Source organism: Mustela erminea, chromosome 2, assembly GCF_009829155.1.
Source record: "Mustela erminea isolate mMusErm1 chromosome 2, mMusErm1.Pri, whole genome shotgun sequence".
Lineage (NCBI taxonomy): Eukaryota > Metazoa > Chordata > Mammalia > Carnivora > Mustelidae > Mustela > Mustela erminea.
Genome location: NC_045615.1, coordinates 98,082,936 through 98,100,543, shown reverse-complemented (window position 1 = coordinate 98,100,543; position 17,608 = coordinate 98,082,936). Strand labels below are relative to the sequence as shown.

The window sequence follows — 17,608 nt, the reverse complement described above, 5'->3', positions numbered from 1 at the left end:
AGAATGAGGTCCAATTATTTGGCAAGACTATTTCACAGGATTTTCAAAGACATGATCTTTGTCCACTGTCTCCGTGGTTTCATCCCCCTCACCAGTCTGTAAACTCCAAGGGATAAAGGACATAGACTCTAGCTCATCACTGGAACCCAGCCGACACTCAGTGAATGAAGAAATGTTAGAAAGAAGTATACCACCATACCGACTAACAAAAACATAATAGCCCACCTTCCTAAACATGTATAGATAGCTTTATGTTAAAATGTCCCCTGAGAGGCAGAACAAGTAAGTTCCCAGAGTACAGAATCAAAGGTCAGGCCTTGCAGGAGTTCTAATCACTTACAGCCTTGTGACTTTGGGTCATTACTTAATATCTTTGGGATTCAGTTCCCTGCTGTGAGGATTCAGTAAGAGGTAAAGAATATTCAAGGCTCAAAGCCATACAGAGAAAAGCTTTACCCAGATGGCACCAACTCCAAATCTTTCAGGGGAAGCAAAACAGAAACCTCTTATTTCTAACATATATTTGAATTCTTTAAATCTAGGAATTCACATTTTTATGGAACAAAACACTTTAGGAAAACAGAAGACTCAAAACCTATCTCTGCTTCTTAACAGAGTACTTCTGTGCACTATTCAAAGACCAGAAGACAAGTCAGAAGGCCCTCTCCTTGAACAGCTCACAACCCAGAACAGAGGGAGGGGCAAAACTCACATGATGTACTGTCATGACAGGGTCCAACACTCCTAAAAAAACGACAAACTTGGGAGGAAAAAAACAAACAAACAAACCAAAAACCCCATATCAAGTGCTCTGGGTGCAGGGTGGGCAACACCAGTGGCAATGAAAGGCTGGGCCATGAGAGGAGCACAGCAGCGCCAAAAGGGATAAGCGAGAAACAAGCAACAGCACAAAGACCCATGGGACAGAGCCCAGCTCATCACCAGAGCCAGAGCAGCCAGACAATGAGATCTCAGTACAGCCACAAAGGAATAACCAACAAAGATGCCAGAAAAACATGCAGGGGCCACACGCTACACTCAAGAGCTAGAACTTCCTCTATGGAGGGAACAGTAAGGCACCAAGGACACATTATTGACTGACTGGTAAGATCAGAACTTCCATTTGGAAGGAACAGATAGATGAGAAACTAGGCCCACCTTCTCTTTCACTAGTTCACAGGGAGATAAAAATGGTGCCTGATCCACCCAATCTTTCAAATTATGAATACCAGAATCACCTGGGCCAAATCTGATCTGTTCTCTTATTTTGAGCCCTATGCTTACCAGAGCCCATCAATGCCACTTCAGCCCCACTTCTTGCATCTACCCACTCTTTCTACTCCTACCTCCTGTGCCTTGGAGGGCCACCATTCTCAAGCACTGGGCCATGAGCTTCCTCTCTGACATGTATTACCTGCCCACGGCCCTCTGCCTTTCCAACTTCACAGCAAGGCACATGCTCACATCACTCCCCTTCACCCACACGCTTGAGACATATTATATCCCTGACATCAAAGAACTGAGGGTCCATTCACTCAAACAATCACTGATAGTCACTGAGGCACTGTTCCAGGCACTTGGGGGTATGACAGTAATCAAAGCCAGAAGTAAAAGAAGTCCTCACCCTTACAGACATCTCAATGTAGTCAGGCAGATAAAAAAAAAAGTAAAACACACAAAATGTCAAAGGATAAGTGCTATGGAGGAAAAGCTAAAGCAGATGGGGAGTGCCAGGTGGCAAGAGGGTCTTTTAAATCAGTGGCCAGGGAAAGTGCCTGGGAAGAAGTTTGAGCAAAGACCTAAAAGCAGGCAAGGAGCAAACAATACAGGTGTCCAGGGAAGAACACTCCAGGCAGAAGAAACAGCAAGTGCAGCAGTCTGAGCCCTGAAGCATGGCTATGGTCCTTGAGATGGGCAAGAAGCCAGGGTGCCTATAGTAGAGTGAGAATGGACAGTGGGCAAAGGTGGGTGAAGCAACCACAAATTGCTCAAGGCATAATTATGAGAGCCTCTCAAAACAAAGACTTGGGTGGTTTTCTAGGAGTGAGGTCCAAGCTGAGAGTTGACTGAGAGGCAGTTAACAGGAAAAGCCAACTGGGCCACATATACCTGGCGGGGGGGGGGGGGGGGGGGGGCGGTGATGTGTTGGGGGAAAGGGGTGGCAAACACTGATCATGCAAACGTCCAAAAGTACAGCAGCAAGTGAAGGACTAAAGGGAGAAATAGGAAGTGCAGTTAGAGTTAGAAAACCAGGGGGACATTGGTCTTGAATCCCGAAGTGCAATGGAGATCCCTGAAAAATGGGGCCTCACATGATCACGTGTGCATTTTGGAAAGTCCTGGCAGGATGTAGAGATCTGACTGAGGGTAGTAAAACTGGAGTCAGAAACACACTTTCTAATCTGTTGGCCACCAGCATACAGCAGCAAAAACATACGTAAAAAATTAACTGAAACCTGAAGACACTGTTGATATAAATACATCCTTTAACAGCATAACAGACTTAATTCGTATCATCAACTCTTTCAAAGACAGCTTAAAAATGGAGGTCCCAACTCCTTCCAGTAATAAACATTGTTTCTCTATATACCTGCCAGGGAAGTCTCACTACTGAGGTTTTTGAGCTATAAGCCAGCACTCAGCTTAACCAACACTTTGCAAACTCTATACTTGTCTGTTTTGTTGAAACCATTTAAGTATTACAGAAATAAGATGGTTTGAGAATTATATGTAGCCATTTGCTTTTTGGAAGGCAGACTCAAGGACAAAACTACTTTGTGGTCTGTCTTAATTCTTTTACCTAGCAATCCAAATTTCATCAAATCAATCAGCTCCTTCAAAAGCTATACTGCAACCAAGAGACAAATGCAAAATGCTGACAAGTCCCTGGGGTAACCAATGTTAAGTCTTTTTCTCCCCCAAGAGCTTCGTGTAAACAACCATTCCTGATAAAGAAATTAACAAATCATATAAAGACAGTGTGTGAAGTACCAGCCTAAGCCTTCTTTCACATAGCCTCTAGCTTTTGTATTTCATACACTTTATATTCTTTTTACCTTGCCCAGCAATATAGAAAGATACAGTAAAAACATCGCTGCTTACTTCATTTTGGTGGTTGGGACAGGTCTGTTCTACTACTCATTATACTTACACATTTGCAATGTTTCATCATTAACTTTTTTTTTTTTTAAGATTTTATTTATTCATTTTACAGAGAGAGATCACAATAGACTGAGAGGCAGGCAAAGAGAGAGAGGGAAGCAGGCTCCCTGCTGAGCAGAGAGCCCGATGAGGGACTCGATCCCAGGACTCTGAGATCATGACCTGAGCTGAAGGCAGCGGCTTAACCCACTGAGCCGCCCAGGCGCCCAACTTTTTTTTTTTTTAATTTTTATTTATTTATTTGACAGAGATCACAGGTAGGCAGAGAGGCAGAGAGAGAGGAAGGGAAGCAGGCTCCCTGCTGAGCAGAGAGCCCGATGCGATGCGGGGCTTGATCCCAGGACCCTGGGATCATGACCTGAGCCGAAGGCAGAGGCTTTAACCTGCTGAGCCACCCAGGCGCCCCCATCATTAACTTTTTATTTAACATTTGAGTTAGCTATGATGAGGAAAGGAAAAGGGAACAGCCCTGCTTGGCAAACATGGTCTTAGCTCCCCAATTAAAGCAGGATGATTGAGACGCCTGGGTGGCCTCAGTCAGTTAAGCATCTGCCTTCAACTGGGGTCATGATCCCAGGGTCCTGGGATCGTGTCCTGCATCCGGCTCCTTGCTTGGCAGGGAGCCTGCTTGTCCCTCTGCCTTCCACTCCCCCTGCTTGTGTGCGAGCTCCCTCTGACAAATAAAATCGTAATAAAAAATAAAAAATAAAAATAAAGCAGGGTGACCTTAGGCCAGCCCCTTATTTTCCATACTCAGCTTCTTCCAGAGGATCCCTTTCTGCTCCAATATGACTTACAAAAAGGCAAACAGGCCAGATGCTGACATTAAAACGGGTTGTTTGTTTATCGTAAGTCATATGCCCATTTATTCAGCATTTACTGAGTGCCTGTCATGAGAAGGTACCAACAGAGCCTAGGCTACCCAAGGCTAGGGGAGTCTTATCTCCCAATGGTTCACCCAACAGAGAGAAAGGTCACATATGGCCATTAAAAGGCTAGGTACTCTGTACTCCAAAACACGGAGAAGCAGTGCTCCACATCCACCAACAGTCCACGCAAAAGGTTTGAAGTGAGGACAGGGCACCACATATTTGGAGACCAAAGACACAGTTACTAAAGTCCACCAGAAGAGAAAAGTGAAGCTCAGGAAACTAAGATGCTTACCCAAAACTGCATACACTCTCAGGCAAGCGGGAGCAACAGCAACAACTGCGTACACCAGAAGATGGGAGTGTAAAGCTCGTATTTTCAGTTCCCGCTGGTTAAAGTGTTGACTTAGAAAGGTTATTTGCCCCAATTGAAAAGGGGCAGAGTTGGGCGCCTGGGTGGCTCAGTGGGTTAAGCCGCTGCCTTCGGCTCGGGTCATGATCTCAGGGTCCTGGGATCGAGTCCCGCATCGGGCTCTCTGCTCATCGGGGAGCCTGCTTCCTCCTCTCTCTCTCTGCCTGCCTCTCTGTCTACTTGTGGTCTCTCTCTGTCAAATAAATAAAATCTTTAAAAAAATAAATAAAAATAAACTTAAAAAAATAAAAAAAAAAAAAGAAAAGGGGCAGAGTGATAAACTTCAGCATCATCTTAGCACATTCTTTTACATGCTCTTGGTGGCAAAAAACCCTATCTCAGACGGCTCACATTTTATTGGCATCCTCCTCTCCCAGCACTCCTCAGGAAGTCTATCCCACCTACTCTTACATGTTTTACACTGAAGCGTCAAGCCATAAAAAAGGAAGTAACTAATTAGTTTACATTCCGCTATAGGAGTAAACTTGTAAAAGCTGGGACTACTTAGGGGAGAAAAGGACATCCGAGTAGGTGGGAGGCCCAACCCACTCTTCCTTCACTACAGTCACAGAGCCTCTCCTTTCTGACATCTAGTTCCTGCAGTTCCGACTTACTCTTCATTGGGCTCCTCACAGTTCAGCAGGTACTCCCTGTTTTAACAGTTCCACATAAATTACTTGCCAAAAAAGTGTAAGCTGCAGCAGCGGGCGACCTGCTCACCTTACTGTTGCACTCTAGTGTTTCCACGAATGGCACGCACACATACGAAAACACAGCCCCTCATTCTTCAAAATTCGGTTATAAATTGAACACTCCCTGCTGCAGTCTGGGGCCAGCCTAATTGGGGGGAATGCAGGGGGGTGGGGGGGGGCGTATTTTGTACCGAACAGATCAGAGCTCTACACAAAAGCTCTCACAAACTCACAACCACGCAGTAAGCCCTCACTTCACCAACCACTAGCCCCAAACTGAAGGCTGCTGGGCGTCTGAGAAAATGGAAGAAAAGGAAAGGAAATGACTCAAAGTAATCGTGCTTCAGGCATGAGTCCTGCTCACTTCCAGCGGAGAGCTGAGATCTGAACTATGGCCGGCTGTGGGGAGAAGAGCACACGCCAGGCACACGAGGAGAGGGCGGTGCGCGCAGGGCTCGCTCCCCGCGCCTTATTGTCTGGAGTCGAGCTTCTCCAGGAGTGTTGCTCTCTTCCCACCTCAATATGGAACTAGGACATTTCAAACATTTGAAGAAAGGAAAGTGAAGGTCCCAGCCGCATAAATGGGGCGGCTTCTTACCTAACATCTCCATAACCTTATTTAAAAATACAGAAAACGCAGTAAGGAGCGTGGGTGCTGTGGGTGCGCGGTGGCTCCGGGACAGATTTCAGCTGTTGGGCGATGAAGGCGCCTCGGTGTGTAACTCATTTAAAAGTCGGGCCCGGAAAACCCAAGCGTGGGCTGTCAGCGCTGCACAAGTTAGCTAACCGAGCCCCGAGTCCACGCCTTAGGGAGCCGGCCTCTCTCCCCAGGTGCGGCTAGCCCAGCACGCACCCCCCGGGGCCGACGGGCGGCGGAAGGGCGGCCGCGATACTAAGTTTCCACCCGAATGTCAAAGCCGTGGCCACTCCCGTCCTGAGCGTGGAGCGGGAGCTGGCCGACCCCGCGGCGGGCCCACAGCCGTTCCCCCGAAACTCAAGCCCGGCATTCTGGAAATGCCGAGGTTCCCAACCGCCCTTCTCGTGAGTGGGGCCGAGCCGACCGTGCGGCCGGGAGGACGCGTCTATGCGCGTCCTGAGGCCTCGGGGCTCCGCGGCGGCGCCGGGGGCCGGGGCAGCGCGCGCCCACAGCCCCGGGCGGGGTCCCCACGCCCGGCCCGCGCCTCCACCTGCCAAGGCCCGGCCCGGCTCCCGGGCGCCCGCGCTGACCAACGGCCCGCGTCCCTGAGTGTCACCCGCGGACCCACCGCAGACAAAAAAAAGCGCCTCAGCGCCGACCCGGCGCGCCCCTCCCACCGCCGGCCACGGCCCGGGCCCGCGCCTCACAAAGGCCGGCCCGGCTCGCTCGGCGCCGCCGCAAACAAAGGCCGCCCGGCCCGCAGGCCGGCACAGGTGCAGCCGCCGGCGGCCGGGCCCAACATGGCCGCGGCCGCCCGACGCCCGGCCCCGTTAGCCGCGGCCGCCCCCGCCCCGCCGGCCTCCCTGGTCCTCCTGCCCCCCCCCACGCCCGGCCCCGCGAGCCCTCGGCTCGGCTGCCCCTCAGCGCCTCAGGCCCTCGGGCTCCCCGGATCCCCGGACCCCCGGGCCCCTCAGCCCCTCAGGCCCGCGGCGGCGGTTGGGCCGGCGGCTCCAGTGACCTGTTGTGCGTCGCATCCTCCGGCGGCGGCTCTCCCGGCGCGGCGGCTCCGGCGGCGGCGGGCCGGGGAGGGGGCCGGGGCCGCGGGGGAGGGAGGGCCGAGGGAGGGGAGGGGGCGGCGGCGGCGGCGGGCGCAGCGCGGCCAGGCCGAGGCTCTCCGCGCGCGGCGCCGACCCCGCCCCCGCGCCTCCCGCCCGCCGCCGCCGCCGCCGGGCCGCCGCCGCCTCGCAGAAGCCGCGGGAAAGTGCGCGCAGCTGATTGGCTGCCGCGCTCGCGGGGCTGCGGCCGGGCTTTTCAAATCCGCGCCGGGCGGGGCGCGCGGGCGGGCGGGGCGCGGGACAGGCGGGGACCGGGCGGGGGGTGCGGGGGGTGCGACCGGGCGGGCTGGGGGGGCGGTGGCGCGGGGCCGGGGCCGCGGGACCCCGCGAGCCGCCTCAGACCAGCATGAGGCGCGCGTCCCGCTCCCGCTACTCAGCCGGGCGCGTGCCTGGCGGCGGCTAAACCCAAAGCCCGGAGCCGGGAGCCCGAGGCCGGAGCCGGCGGGAGCGAGGTGACGTCACGACCGCGCGCCCAATCGGCGCCCGCTAGCCGGCCCCGCGCGATCGCGGCCCCAGCCGGGACGCGCGGCGGCTGATCGGGGATGTGGGACCCCGGTGCCGCTCGCTCCCCGCCCCCGGCGTGTCCTGCGCTCGCACGTGCCCTTCGGACAGCAGTTCTGTGGCCAGTGGCCGGTGCGTGCGGCAGCGCGGGGTCATCGCACGAGGGTCGCCAGCCCCGCACCCAGGGGTCACCCACGCCCCTACCTCGAGGACAGTAAGAAGGCGCCCGGGACAGGAAGCGCGGTGGCGCGGGGAAGGTAGAGGTCCAGTTCCAACTGCCCCTGCACATGGAAAGCAAGCTGGACGCCCCAGAGGAGCCCCTACACACACACACACACACACACACACACGCCTGCGCTCCTGGAACCTGCATTACAGACTTGACTTAGAGGGTCCCGAACAATGAGACCGAGCGTGGAAAACAGGCCGGAGGACAACCGGCCAGCACGATGGTGTTGGAGGCTTCCTGCAGAGTATCTGCAGGGTGTGGATTCAACCATCGCCCTCACCCCCCGGACTCAAGTCTGGTCTGGAGCTAGGTGGAGTGGGGGATCTGTTGTCAGCTAGGAGATGTGACATTCCAGTGAGGCTGCCGTGGGGCAAAGGGGCTACCAGGAGCCCCTCCAGGAATGCCAGCCTGTAGTCAGAGACCATTTTCCAGAAGATCTCTCTGATTGTGAGGAGGATAGTGGGCTGGTAGGGTGACACAGAGATGGGCCACTCAGATCCCCTAACAGTCTTCCTGCTAAACCTCCAGCTACCACCTTCTATAGGCAGCCTCAGCTGCAAAGAGCCATCTCACCATGGGTCTCCCTTCTCAGGGCAGCCACATCCAGTGACTGAGGGGAGGGAGTTACAAAGGCATGCTCAGTTCCTCTATAGGACTCTGGGAGAAGACACTACAGAGAAGACAGCACTTCAAACTCAGCATCTTGACCCAGCCACGAGCTGCTTCCCACCAGACCAGGAACTGGCACAGGGCAAGCCAGGACAGGGATGAGACCCTCCACAGTGTCTCAACTGAAAGGAATTACGGAACTGCTCACTTTCAGCAGAGAACACTACATGAGATCCTAATGCGTGCAGTGCCCTAGTTGGAGATCCTGAGAAACCAGAAGAAACCCTTCCCCCAGAAGTCACTGCCAGAACTCACCAGGAGCTCCTGGAAAGATTGCATTTTGCCATATTATCCCTCTGGCTGAGGGAAGAGGCTCCCAGACCTGGATCCTGCTGAGGCACAAACTTGAAAACGGCACTTATTAAATCCTGCAGTACAGGACAAATACCACCATATCTCCTCTAATTTCACAGATTTGAAATTAAATCTCCTCTTCTGGAAAAAAAAATGCATTTAGAATAGTGTGATTGATATGCAAATTTATTCAAAGCATGCAAATGCATGTTTAGATTTTCCTGAAGAAAGTTATTTGGGACTGGCTGGTCTTTTCCCGCCCAGTGCAGGCTTTGCCTGGCTGTCTCATAGAGGTCCTGAGCCCTTTTCAGCAAGTCTGGCCAGTAGGACAGCCCCCCAGCCCTGCACACTCCAAGGGTCTTGCCCTGTGGGGACCGTATTTCCAGTGACTGGGACCCCCACAGGTGCTCACATATGAGGCTCCCAAAGGTGGGCTGCTGTCCCTGTGGCAATGATTTCAGTGCATACAGAGCTTGGAAATTCGTAGAGTCTGGGTAGTTCCCTGGCACTGCAGGCTGAGAAAGCATGTTCTTGAGAAACGGGTCTCAGGCAGGTGGGCGACGGCCCTGAGAGGCAAAGCCCCAAGCCTGGTGGGCTCAGAGGGATACTGGCCACCCAAAGATGGCAGCAGCCAAGACTGAACCTTGCTTGGGTTTCTTTGAGACTCCTGTCATTTCTCTGGATGAAAATTCTGGACTCAAAGGCAGGTGATTACAGATGATGGACGGCTACCCTGCTCTGGCCTTTTGAGGGGTTCAGCTGCCCTCTGTCTCAGCTCCCACAGCAGCACCCCCCTCCCCCAGCTCTCAGGTCAAGGCCAAGCTGGGCAAGGCCTTTAGGACCAGAGGACTCCAGGCCTGGTTGCTGGACCTGGGCCAAGCCCCACAACAACAGAACAAAAGATCAAGATTCATGGGGAGTCCCCTGGTCGCAAGGTCTTGCAGTGGGTCATGTTAACCACCCACTCTGGGCATACAGCTCTGGAAGACACAATACAAGCTCCCCTACTTGTCCCCAGGGCGGCCTTGGCCCAAGCATGCTCTGCCTCCCTGCTCCTCCTTGCCACAGGTACTGCAGCTCATGGCTTGACCTCCCTGTAAGAGCTCCTGCAAAAGGTAAGGCCCAGACCCCTTAGCTGAAGGAGCCCCATCCCCTGCCAGGGCCAGGGTCCCTGAGGGGCCAGGCTCATTGCTGTTTCCATGGGGATGCTTGCACTCTGACCCCAGCCTTTCTCCATCCCTGGCCAAATAAAGAGGGCTTCCAAGTGGAAACTGGCAGTCTTAAGCCACCCCTCCTCCCATGCCCCAGGTGGCCCCTGCCTCCAAGGAGAGGAAGGAATAAAGGCCCTTCCCCCAGCCCAGGCAGAGCAGTAGGGGTGGAGGGCCTCCCCCAACCCTCCTTCCCAGAAGCCCCTTACCCAGCCGGCACACTCTGCTTTCCAGACTGGAAACTGGCCTTTTCCAAGGCCTGGCTCTGCCTCATCTCCCAGGCCACTTCGGTCCACAGGGGCAACCACAGGAGCAGGAGCTGCAGCCACCAGGAGCCAGCAGGCAGCACTGCAAGGATCCTTAGGGTCACATGGTCCAACTCTCCATGTAGTGGGAGTCCCTGTCAGGCAGGGAAGATGGGCATGCAGACTGAAACCTGTGTGAGGAGACCCCACCCCATTTGCCCCCAAAAGCTTCTTCCTGGAGATCTCACCTGAGCTAGCCTACAAGCCCCCCCAACCCCCCAGGAATTCCACTTCCTAAATCCCCTCTAATCCAGCCTCTCTCCAGTAGGAGGCAGCTTTCTCCCCCTCCAGTCCATTCTCTACATCAACCAGAATTTTTCTAAACCACAAAACTGACCATGTCACCCAACTATTTAAAATCATGCTAAGTCTCCCCAGTGCCCCTTACACAAAACCCACTCCTCAGCCAGCCTTGTGTTGGACGTCCAGCTCTGCCTCTCCAACCCAGCCCTCCCCCCAGAGCTCCTAGTCTGAAGCTGACTCCCCTCTGGATGGCAACCCTTGGACAGCCACGCACATCCACCCTGTGAAGATATCAAATTGAACTTCGCCCTGTGTCCCCATGCCAGATCTTACCTGCGATAGCACTTTCTCTAGAAGCCTCCTCTGACTCCTCCCAGGCTGGCTGCGTCCTCTTGGAGGGTATGCACAGCCCTGTGTTTATCTCCAGGAGGCACTGCTGCCTGGGGCTGGACAGCCAGTCTTCTAGTCCTGGTCCCCCTTGAACAGGTTCCTTAGGGCCCCACTAAAATACCATAGAACAACACAAAGTTATTGTTTCACAGTTTTGAAGGCTGGAAGCCTGAAGCTGAGGCCTATGTAAGGCCATGCTTCCTCTGAGGCTCTCAGTGAGCATCTTCCCAGGCTCTTCCCAGCTTCTGGTGATAGTGGGCAAGCCTTGGTGTTCCTGGGTTCCTATCAGCAACACTGCACTCCCAGGCTCTGTCTCACATGGTCTCATTTCCTTTGTGTCCACCTATTTTGTCTTCTTTCTTTCTTTTTTTTTTTTTTAAGATTTTAATTATTTATTTGACAGACAGATATCTCAAGTAGGCAAAGAGGCAGGCAGAGAGAGAGGAGGAAGCAGGCTCCCTGCTGAGCAGAGAGCCCCATGTGGGGCTCCATCCCAGGACCCTAGGATCATGACCTGAGCCAAGGCAGAGGCTTTAACTCACTGAGTCACCCAGGCGCCCCCTTTCTTTCTTTTTAAAAAAACTTTATTTTTAAGTAATCTCTACACCTGAAGTGGGGCTCAATCAATTTTGAGAGCAAGCGTCGCTTGTTCCACCAACTGAGCCAGCCAGGGGCCCCTATTTTCCCTTCTCCTAAGGACGCCAGTCCTAAGTCCGCTTAAGGACTTCTTAATTTGATTACATCTGCAAAGACCCTGTTTCCAAATAGGTCGCATTCACAGTTAGGGGAGTTAGGCCTTGAACGTATCTTTTGGGGAACAAAGTACAACCCACATCTCCCTTACTAACTGCACGACCTTGGGCAGGGTGTGAGGCTTCCTTGTGCACAGTGTGGCAGTAGTGCCGTACCGGCTGCAGGAGTGGCTGGGAGTTAGGAATGGCCGCTTCCCTAAGGGCACATGGTCCCATTTGCCCCGCTGCCCTCCCATCGGGTGATGGCCCGGGCAGTCGCCGCGTGGGCGGCGGAACCGGAGCGGCGCGGGTTCAGCGGGGCAGGAAAGCTCGCACGTTCCGGCCGCGGGATAAGGAGGCGGCGCCCGGGCTGCGGAGGTTAGAAACCTGCCCCAGCGGGGTACGCAGAGCTCCCGCCGTCCTGGCCCCGACCCACAAATCCCGCCCGCTCCATTGGCCACGCGCCGCGAGGCCCCGCCCCCGCCCGGCCCCGCCAGTGGCCCGCTACCTGGCTCCTCTTCCTGACTCTGACCCTCCGCCGCCAGGGTGTCGCCCGCTCAGTGAGTCTCGTGGCTTCCGCCGAGGGAACCGAGGGCAGCGATGAGAAGACGGGCGATCTTCGCCGTGCCGCGCCCACCCCTGCACCGCCCTCCTCCGCGGGGACTGCCCCAGGTGGAGGACCACCAGTCAGGGCGCCCTGGCCAGCGCTGCCCACCCACTCAGGTTTTCGCTGAAGAAACATTGTTTTGTGCTAAAGTTGCGCTTCTTTTTCTAATTATGAAGACTGCAGAAAATTAAAACCCAAAACATATTAGGGTGCCTGGGTGGCTCCATCGATAAGCGTCTGCCTTCCGCTCAGGTCATGATCCCAAGGTCGTGGAATCCAGCCCCATGTCAGGCTCCCTGGCCTGCTTTTCCCTTTCCCACTGCCCCAGCTTGTCTTCCCTCTCTCGCTGTCTTTGCGTGTCAAATAAATAAAATCTTAAAACACACACACACACACACACATCCAAAACATCAAAGAGAAGAAAATGAAAGTTCTTTGCAGGCTCTGGGCCTGCCACTAGGTGTAAGAACTGGTAAAATCTTGGGGAACTCTTTGGGGGCACTTCTGTTTTGGACTAGTGACCACCTTCCCCAGCCTGAGTTGGGGACTGACTAGAGACAGCAGAAGCAGCCACTCACAGCCAGCCTAGTGGGCAGCCACACAGACACAGAACCTGGCCTCTCTTTCCCTCACTCCTGCCCCCAGCCAGATGGACTTTTATTTTTTTATTGTAATAAGTTTACTTTTTAAAAGATTTTGTTTATTTATTTGTCAGAGAGAGAGCGCGCGCACAAGCAAGGGGAGCAGCAGGCAGAGGGAGAAGCAGGCTCCCCGCTGAGCAGAGAGCCTGATGCAGGACTCAGTCTCAGGACCCTGGGATCATGACCTGAGCTGAACGCAGACGCTTCACCGACTGAGCCACCCAGGCGTCTCTGTAATAAGTTTATATTTACAGAAAAGATGCACAGATAACAGTTGCCCACCTGTTTCCCCTAGTCTCATCAGCTCACATTTCCATGGTAGCTTTGTCAAAACTAAGAAACCAGCATCAGACCATTAACACTAAATTCTAGGCTTGATTCAGAGCTCACCAGTTTTGCCACAAATGTGGAAACATTTGTCTTTTTTTTTTTTTAAAGATTTTATTTATTTGTCAGAGAGAGTGAGCGAGAGCAAGCACAGGCAGACAGAGTGGAAGGCAGAGTCAGAGGGAGAAGCAGTCTCCCTGCGGAGCAAGGAGCCCGATGTGGGACTCGATCCCAGGAAGCTGGGATCATGACCTGAGCCGAAGGCAGCTGCTTAACCAACTGAGCCACCCAGACGTCCCGACATTTGTCTTTTTAAAAAAGCAAATTGGAGGGCGCCTGGGTGGCTCAGTGGGTTAAAGCCTCTGCCTTCGGCTCAGGTCATGATCTCAGGGTCCTGGGATCGAGCCCCGCATTGGGCTCTCTGTTCAGCAGGGAGCCTGCTTCCCCCTCTCTCTCTGCCTGCCTCTCTGCCTCCTTGTGATCTCTGTCTGTCAAATAAATAAATAAAATCTTAAAAAAAAAAAAAAGCAAATTGGATTGAGGCTAGAACAGAGAATCCTGTAGTAGATGGGCCCTCCCACTGTCAACAACAATTAACATGGGCAAAACAGATGACGCAGCTGTTTTCAGGTGTGACAAAACAGGAAAGGCAGGACTACAGTCTCCAGTGAAGGGAAATTCACAAGGTACTCCTTGCCCACCCAGCTCTGTACTTGTGGCAGTCCCTCACCATGGCACAGGGAGATGTGGTCCAGCCAGGGGACACCATATGACTGATCTCAGGGGCCAGTGCTGCTGTTAGAATCTGTGGAGAGGGCACTGGAGGACAGGCAAGTGTGTCAAGGGGAGTCTAAGATGTCCCACTGTCCTTGGCTGAGAATGGGACTGCACATACTTGGGGTGAGGCCCCCAGACTTCCCAGACAACTGTTGTGGGAGCTCTGGACTAGCTAGAGTGGACACCTCGCTCAAGCCCATGAATCCCTCTGACATGAAGCTGAGACACTAGGATACATCCCCTTGGAATTGGAGCTTCATCCTACAGCAAAACATTCTCTGGACACATCTTGTCTGTTACCCAAAAACTAAGTGGTTCAAAACAAACAGTAAAGGGAGATGCAGACTCCCTGCTGAGCAGGGAGCCTGATGAGGGGCTCGATCCCAGGATCCTAGGACCATCACATGCAGTTGCTTTGGTCAGGAATTGGGAAAGAGTGAGACAGCTAGTTCTGTCCTTGCAGACAAGATGATGCCCAGAGCTGCCATCATCCAAACCTTGGCTGTGTCTGCAGATAGGCTATGGGGATAGCTTTACTCGGGTGGTGCTGGCCATTGGCAGGAGGCTTCAGGTCCTCCCCCACGTGGGCCTTCTCTCAGGCTGCTTGAGTATCCTCCCAACACAGGGGCTGACTTTCCCAGAATGGGAATCTGGAGGGAAGAAGGCAGAAGCCACAGAGTGTTTAGTGATCTGAAAGCACACATGGTCATTGTCAAAGGAAGATAACAGAATCTAGAGACTATAGCATATGATCCACAACCATCAGTGAGCAAAAAAGTCACTGAGCATGCAAAGAAAAAAGGAGATGTGGCCATTATCAAGGTCAAAGAACAATTAATAGAAACCAACCATTGGGGTGCCTAGGTGGCTCAGTGGGTTAAAGCCTCTGCCTTTGGCTTAGGTCATGATCCCAGGGTCCTGGAATCAAGCCCCGCATTGGGCTCTCTGCTCAGTGGGGAGCCTGCTTCTTCTTCTCTCTCTGCGTGCCTGTGATCTCTGTCAAATAAATAAATAAAATCTTAAGAAAAGAAAGAACCAACCATAAGCCCAGTTTTAGATATGGCAGAGAAAAACTTTAAGGCAGGTGTTTGAAGATATTCAATAAAGGAAAATATGATCTAATGAATGAAGAGAAACCTCTATGGAAAAAATAGAAGCTGTTAAAACCACCAAATGAGGGACACCTGGGTGGCTCAGTTGGCTAAGCGTCTAACTTCAGCTGAGGTCATGATTCCAGGGTTCTGGGATAGAGTCCTACCTATGTCAGGCTCCCCCTGCTTCTCCCCCTGCTTGCTCTCTAATGAATAAATAAAATCTTAAAAATAATAAAACCTTTAATTTTAAAGGTTTACAAAAATATACCTTGGCAGTCACACTGACTCAGCAATCCAGCTTCTAGGGATCTGTCCTTGAGTTTGTTATAATAAAGTCAGTTTTATATACAGAAACCCCTTCAAATAACAGGGCTGAGAAAAGATGGATGTTTTCTTTTTTTTTTTAAAGATTTTATTTATTTATTTGAGAGAGAGACAGTGAGAGAGAACATGAGCGAGGAGAAGGTCAGAGAGAGAAGCAGACTCCCCGTGGAGCTGGGAGCCCGATGCGGGACTCGATCCCGGGACTCCAGGATCATGACCTGAGCCAAAGGCAGTCGTCCAACCAACTGAGCCACCCAGGCGTCCCGAGATGGATGTTTTCTTGATCTTAGGTAGAACAAGTCCAAGGTCGGCAGTCCAGGGTCCGTCCTTTCCAACCCATCACCCACAGTGCTTGGCAGGCAGAAGGAAGCAGAAGGGTCAAGCGAAGCTGCTGAATGGAGCATTTTCCAGGAAACCCAGAAACCTAAGAATGGGTGTCGCTGTGGGGAGTGAGTAGGCTTAGTCTCAGCCCCATAGACACCATTCCTGTGTACTCAAGGACCCAAATGAAAGTCTCTTCCATACTCTAGTCCGGGCCATCACCATACTCTAGTCCGGGCCAACACCCACCTGGGATGCTTTCTGCAGCTTCGTTGTGTATGTTGTTCCAACAACAAGATAGGGCTGGAGGCTAGTTACCTGCTCCTTCTGCTGTGTATGCCTGGCTGAGGCTGCTTTCAGTTGGAGGAAGGCATGCCTTTCCCCATGGTGCTCAAAGGTGTCCTGGCTATTCCACCTCAAGGGCCTTGCCCTTCAGCTTCACTTCAGGCCCTTCTCCTGAGCTCACATCCTTGCACTTGCCATAGCCAATAAATGCAAGACACCCACCACCCACTGTGAACATCCCTCTTTTGCTAGCTCACTTGCTGTGGTACCTGACTCCCATGGTAGCTGACTCCCAACGCCCTTCAGGACCTGCAGCCCCACAGGCCGGTGGTTCTGCCACTTTCCACTATCCCAAGCTGCTCCCACCTTTTCCTCACTTCCCCCATCCCATGTTTAAATTTCCCAGTCCAACCTTACAGCCACTCTTTTGCACACATCTTAAACTCTACAGTCCCTCTCTTCCTTCATCACCCTTCTGGGCAAAACTCCAACCCTGTGCAATCCAGTTTCACCTGTTCTGAGCCTAATCCTGGCCACAGGAGGGCAAACAGCTGGGTCTTCCTCTGCTACCCTGATTTCTAACCTGATCCTCTAACCCAGTGTCTAACATGACCTCCCCCCAACCAGATCCCTAACCTGACTTCTGACCTCATCCTCAACCGATTCTCTAACCTCCCTAGCTCGGGCATTTGTGCTGTGTATCCCACCTTGTTTCTTGGGACTCTTGTCACTTGTGTAAACATGGAGCGACTATGGAAGATTATGTTCAATTTGTGGGGAACATAGAGAAAAGAAAAAGGCCTATAAGAAAAGAGAAGAAAGAAATAAAAACAGCAGAGTCTGTGATACAAAAACAGACCCATTGCCAGGATTCTGTGCACTTGGACTGTTGCATGAGTAGGCGGGGTGCAAGAAGGCAGCCACTGACGTGGCATTAAGGGTATGGATGGCAAGCTGACAGGATGCCAGGTTTCTACTTGTTTTTTTTAAATTTTATTTATTTATTTGACAGAGAGATCACAAGTAGGCAGAGAGGCAGACAAAGAGAGGGGGAAGCAGGCTCCCCGCTGAGCAGAGAGCCCGATGCGGGGCTCAATCCCAGGACCCTGAGATCAGGACCCGAGCTGGAGGCAGTGGCTTAACCCACTGAGCCACCCAGGCGCCCCTACTTGTTTTTTTAATTATTATTATTATTTTTAAAGATTTTATTTATTTATTTGACAGATAGAGATCATAAGTAGGCAGAGAGGCAGGCAGAGACAGAGGGAGGAAGCAGGCTCCCTACCAAGCAGAGAGCCCGACGTGGGGCTCGATCCCAGGACCCTGAGATCATGAACTGAGCCGAAGACAGAGGCTTCAACCCACTGAGCCACCCAGGTGCCCCTAATTATTATTTTTATTATTAAGTAAGCTCTATGCCCAATGTAGGACTTGAACTTCTGACCCCAACATCAAGCCCTGCATGCTCTATGGATTGAGCCAGGCAGGTACCCCTCTACTTGTTTCTTTATATGCCTTTTATTTTTTTATTTTTTAAGACATTAGTTATTTATTTGACAGAGAGAGAGAGACCACAAGTAGGCAGAGAGGCAGGCAGAGAAAGAAGGGGAAGCAGGCTCCCTGCTGAGCAGAGAGCCCAATGCGGGGCTTGATCCCAGGACCCCAAGATCATGACCCGAGCCAAAGACAGAGGCCTAACCCACTGAGCTACCCAGGCGCCCCTACAACTTTTATTTTTAAAGATTTATTTATTTGAGAGTGAACGAGCGAGTGCA

General features: G+C 52.6%; 2 protein-coding genes across 7 annotated transcripts in view; both read right to left on the bottom strand.

Moving 5' to 3' along the window:
* The window catches only part of NSD2 (nuclear receptor binding SET domain protein 2), a 99,431-nt gene extending 92,517 nt beyond the window's left edge, over positions 1–6,914 (bottom strand). For 3 of the 5 annotated variants that reach the window (XM_032333583.1, XM_032333587.1, XM_032333589.1), the window contains exon 1: positions 6,791–6,906. The gene's annotated coding sequence lies outside the window, so the exon portion shown is untranslated. Of the gene's footprint in view, positions 1–4,326; positions 4,525–6,790 lie in introns of those variants that run through there. The other 2 variants (XM_032333585.1, XM_032333586.1) reach the window with 2 other exon arrangements.
* On the bottom strand, positions 4,634–12,336 carry LOC116584797. Of its 2 annotated transcripts, XM_032333596.1 has the most exons (5): positions 11,966–12,336; positions 10,670–10,838; positions 9,998–10,188; positions 8,542–8,721; positions 4,634–4,654 (listed from the first exon to the last, which is right to left on the bottom strand). In XM_032333596.1, the coding sequence occupies exons 1-4, from the start codon at positions 12,197–12,199 to the stop codon at positions 8,575–8,577; spliced, it is 741 nt and encodes a 246-aa protein (XP_032189487.1). In that variant the 5' UTR covers positions 12,200–12,336; the 3' UTR covers positions 4,634–4,654; positions 8,542–8,574. The 2 variants fall into 2 exon arrangements, with proteins under 2 accessions (XP_032189487.1, XP_032189486.1); XM_032333595.1 differs by lacking the exons at positions 4,634–4,654; positions 8,542–8,721 and having other exon boundaries at positions 8,754–10,188.
* Between the last annotated feature and the right edge of the window lie 5,272 nt (positions 12,337–17,608).